Here is a 5166-nt window from a genome sequence, read left to right as displayed (position 1 = left end):
TAGTTCACAAGGCATGCACACAAGCAGCTCTTGGGCAATGTAATTTGATAGCGCAACATGAGCTGCACATAAAACAATAAAATTGAATTATAAATAGATGTACACTATATGAACTTAGAGCTTTTTAATAAACTAAAAAAAATATTTGTTCATGAATATATCAAGCATTCTAACACTATTTGTTTTGAATAGTCCATGTGCAAAGTAATTTTCATGTTAAAATTAAAAATACTTTTCCTCATCTCAAAAATCTCAAATTTCCTTTGTGTAACCCCTAAAACCTCCTGAATGCATTTCAAACGTTTTTTCAGTAAAACTTTATAGTTTGTCCCTAATTCTACCCTAACTATATACAAGGTTGGCCAGTTTGACTGACCTCATAACCACCCCCCAAAAAATTGAAAGTGAAATATATCTGAATTACCCTCTTTTTCTATCTAGAATAACTTCAAATTGGTAACATGAAACTATAATTGTTTATCCTAAGTAGCTTTAAACACATAACAGTATACATCTATTTATAATTAAATTGTATTGTTTTATTGCCCTTTGAAATGTGTTTAATTACTATTCGCACCATTATAAGCTGTATGTCACTTGGGGAATGTGAAGCTCACGTTACAATATCAAATCATGTTACCCATGAGCTGTTGCATATGTGCCTCATGAAACATTTTTATTATTTAATTTATCTTATCTAACCTGAGGAGATCCCTATTTTTACATTTTAGTAACTTTTATAATAATAAATACAGAATAAACATAAAAACAAGAAATAAAGTACTTACCCGAGTATTGATAGATGAAAATATTGGTTATAGATAATATAGAATTAAACGTAAGAGAAAGCTTATTAACAAATCCTGAAAGAGAGGATGTGATAGGGGTGTGTGGCAAGAGGGGGCTGATTTTTTTATTTGATGGCTCTGTAACCAAACAAAATTGAAGGCTATAAAAATTAGGGTTTGTCTGAGCAATGACATTTAATTTTTGTACATAATGAAGAGGTGGTGAATAAAATAGAAAATAGGAGATGCCTAGAGAAAATGTGTGATGTGTTATGCTAGGAGAAGTTCAAGCTTTTTTTTTGTTAAGCACAAAGCAACACAATGGGCTATCTGTACTCTGCCCACCATGGATATCAAAACCCAGTTTCTAGCACAGTAAGTCCACAGACATAAATACAAGGAAAACTGCCAAACTGATACTAAAAGTATAATGTAAAAATTTGAGCAAGAACAATACAGTAATAATATTCCTTATAATTCATTGCAGAAACTGACAGTCATAATACTTACCATAGGACCAACTGTTGAGTATCTGTACTTAGGCATTCCACCTCCCATGTTTTGGCTGACAAAATCCAAGAGTTCACGTACAGCACTTGAAAAAAACACACAAAAAAAACGTAACATTATTAAAACAAGCTACATTTAATACCAATGTTTAACAGCTGAGCAATAAATCATCACTTTATGTGCGAGTACTTTTCTAATCATGCAAGTTGGATCAACAACCAGGGATTATGAGCTTTCATTAAATATAATAAACACAGAGAAACCAACATATAACATACAGCTTAGGTGCCCAGAATAACATTTTCAGAAAGAAAAATAGAATATGGAATTTTTGAATACAAGAGATAATTAAACAAAATTATCATGGAAGTTATTTCATCTGTAATGGAACTACCACAGAGCTTTTTTAATTTTTTGCAAAAAACAGACTTGTCTATTGCCCCATCCATATTTTTTCCTTGTGTGTCATATCCTATATACATCTTATGTAATATTGTTCAGTTTAAAAATAAGGCAATTTTCCCTAACTTGCAACCAGTTTCAATATGAGCATCATCTTTAAACAACTTCAGTCATCAGTACATTGTTTATCATTATAAGTATTATTTGCTTGTTTGTTTTGGATACTTGTGCAAAGCTAAAGAAAGACCATCTCTGTTAGATGTCCATTATTTTAATCTGATAGACTAGAGGTAAGGTAGCTAGTCAACAGCATCCACTATCAACTCTTGGCCTACTCTAATCAAACAGATGATACCATTGCTCTTATAATGCACTCACAGCTCCATAGTGTGGAGAGTGATTTTGCAGCAACAGAATGCAAACCATGGACTCTAATATACACAGTAAAATTGATATAAGTGATCCAAATTATGCTCTTCTTCATATTTATAAAACATTTTAAAAGCCCTAAGCATTGAAAACTGAACATCAGATCAAAGGGCAACAGTCACATCATATTTCGGACACTCAAAACTTATTCAGCTGAGTGTAGTATCACAATAAGCATGAATCAATTCCAAGTATTTGTTATGGGTGTTGTTGTCATCCCTACTTAATCCTGCTGCCACAAAACTTACATGGCATACAGGATTGCATCTTTGAGGAACATTCATGTAAAGTCTGTGTGAATATGGTTGGGGTTCTCTTCATTAAACTACAAACTGGATTACCCAACAGAATTTTATCTACAATTCTGGGTTTCAATAATACTTTTGCTGAAAAGAACACAGCACACTTAGCTCATTCCACTTTTATGAGCAAGTCTGTACCATGTGGGTTTTTACATATCTTCTGTAAATTATAATCACCATCTTGCACAGGATCATTAGACAGAAGGGAACAACGATGTTGCAATCCTAGTTTAAGATGTCACATATTTATATGCATAAAAATGCTAAGCAAGCTTTCTAAAGATAAAATTAGTGTGGAAAAGCATTAACCACATGTCAAGCCAAAGATGTTTGTATCTACTGATGGATGTATCATGATGGTCCTTGACACATATGCTGATGGCTACAACAATGTTCCAGTGGTTTCTCATCACATATTCTAAAATTATTATGAGATACAAACAATAATAACTCCACTGAGTGATTATGATAAAAGCTTTAAGCAGCTGGTTTTTCCTTCTAAAGTTATCCTGGGAAATTCACATGTACACGTGTTCCGATACAATTTTTTTTTTGTAGGTCTTTATCATGTCTTTTTTTGTTTTGTCACATTGCAACAATAAGCTTATGCAATAGCAACCATTACCATTTACAAACAAGAATGATGTTTTATTGGTAGTTTTGCCTTCATTTTGAGTGAACCAAGCAGTTCCTATACAAAAGCTTTAGGTTTTCATGAATTAAAAATTTTCATCAAGCAATCATTTCTGTTTACATACATTTTCTACATATGTGAAATTTTAGACTTAGCAATATACCTTTCACATTTATCTTTCAAAATCAATATATATATATCTTACTGCCCTGTTTAGTGAGACAGCAGACTACAAAGATATAACTTTCTAGCTTCGGCAGTTGTTAAAAAGACCATGTGCTCAGTGATTCATTTTAAGTGCATTGTACGAGTTAACTCTAAATTGTAAAAGAAAATAAAGACTAGTCCTGCTTAAACTGTTGTGCATATCTTTATTTTGTAACACTCAATTATTCCAAGAATCATATTACCATATTTGGAAACCAAGTATCCTTTACCTTGTGGGTTTTTCTTTCTGGATTTGAGACCTTTCTTGTGAATACTGACCACGTACTGAACCTGAAGCATTTGGTTTATTGTGTAAAGCATCTCTTGCACCTATATTAGTGAAAAAGAGCAGTGGTCTAAAATTAATTAAGAGCATCATTCCATCCAAAGTATAGTAATGAAAAAATAAAAATTTGAAAAGCTATTACTTTAAACTTTAATTTCCAATAAATACCTATCAATGTATATTTTACTTCATTTCTAATTTTATAGCAGAAAGACAGTAATAAAAACCACAAGTTTTCTTTCCATAGAGCAGTGGAACCCCCTCTCATCCTAGGTGTTCTTTTTATTGTTTTTTTATTTACAAAATTAAGAGTTTTATTTCTGGACAATACCTTGTGGTCTAAAAAAGCTAGGTACCTTAGAAACTGTACCATTCTGGACATACTTGTAAATAACAGACCATGTTTAAAGATGTACTGTTGGTAAGATTGACCAAATGCTTATAGAATTAAAGGAACTAACAGATAAAATATGTAGTTTTAATGAAAAAAAAAAGAAATTTGATATTTATTTAGAAGGTTTTAGAGGTTATGTAAATGAAGTTTGAAAATTTTCAGATAAAGAAAAGTATTTTTAATATTAACATGAAAATCCCTTTGCACTTGGAGCAGTCAACACACTGACCCCAACTATTCATGGACTAATCTTTAGTAAAAATACATAATTAAAAAATCTTGATTTTTTTTATAAAATAGACCTGTAGTGTTTAATGAAAGCTTATCAGCTTTTGTGAAGTTATACAAAGCATATTAAAAGTTATAGTATGGAAATTTGATGGTTACTTTGAGATTACAAGGTCGGTCACATCAACCAAACCTGTATGGTAAGTGTTAAAAAGTTTATCAAGAAATATCCTTACATTTCACTTTTACACTAATGAAATTTGCCTTTTAACATTTATTGGGTTTCTTTAATTAAGTAATTAATACTTATGTTAATTAAATTTGGTAGTAATAAGTACAAAATCTTATTTACAGAATCAATAACATCACTCCTAAAATATCTTTCATTAAAAACCTAATACCAATTAAACTACTAAAATTATTTCTTTACATCAAAATTTTAACTATCTCCAGGTATATAAGTAATAAAAGGCTTATTTTTAATGCCAAACATAGTTTGCTCAATTGGTAACCACTGCTCAACTAATTTGTGTTATATTTTATAACTGATTTTACATACAACTAATATTTGATATTAAACTGAATATTTGAAAAAAAGTTGTTGTAATAACAAGTGTCTTAGTTTAATCAATTATTGCACCTAGGAATTAAAAGAAATAATAATTTTTTTTAAACTCATTCCTATGTAACAGACACTATGAGAATATACTTTTTTTCATATGTAAGACTCTAAAACTGCTATACCTCGAAATAGTTCTTCTACTGAAACCTGCTGTCCATAGTTTGGATGTACAGAATTGTTCACTGGTGACTGAAGATAAGTGCTCCACTTTCTGTACAGAAAATAATAAAGAAATTTGATTCAACTATGCTTTTCATTGTTTAATAATGGCATTTATCTTTGTTTTATTCTATAATTAACACAACCATCAGATTTGCATATTTTATACAGTGCCCTGCAAAAGTATTCACCTCCTACCAATATT

At 30.7% G+C, this 5166-nt stretch overlaps 1 protein-coding gene across 1 annotated transcript in view; it reads right to left on the bottom strand.

The window, feature by feature from the left end:
* Positions 1 to 5166, bottom strand: part of LOC111086263 — a 21805-nt gene that overhangs the window by 15147 nt on the left and 1492 nt on the right. The window contains exons 2-4 of the mRNA XM_022388438.1: positions 4925 to 5013; positions 3503 to 3602; positions 1299 to 1383 (exon numbers count right to left, since the gene is read on the bottom strand). Coding sequence (XP_022244146.1) covers positions 1299 to 1383; positions 3503 to 3602; positions 4925 to 5013 — 274 coding nt within the window. The remainder of the gene's footprint in view (positions 1 to 1298; positions 1384 to 3502; positions 3603 to 4924; positions 5014 to 5166) is intronic.

This window comes from Limulus polyphemus, unplaced genomic scaffold, assembly GCF_000517525.1.
Source record: "Limulus polyphemus unplaced genomic scaffold, Limulus_polyphemus-2.1.2 Scaffold965, whole genome shotgun sequence".
Lineage (NCBI taxonomy): Eukaryota > Metazoa > Arthropoda > Merostomata > Xiphosura > Limulidae > Limulus > Limulus polyphemus.
The sequence above is the reverse complement of the archived record's forward strand: the minus strand, read 5'-3'. Positions and strand labels throughout refer to the sequence as shown.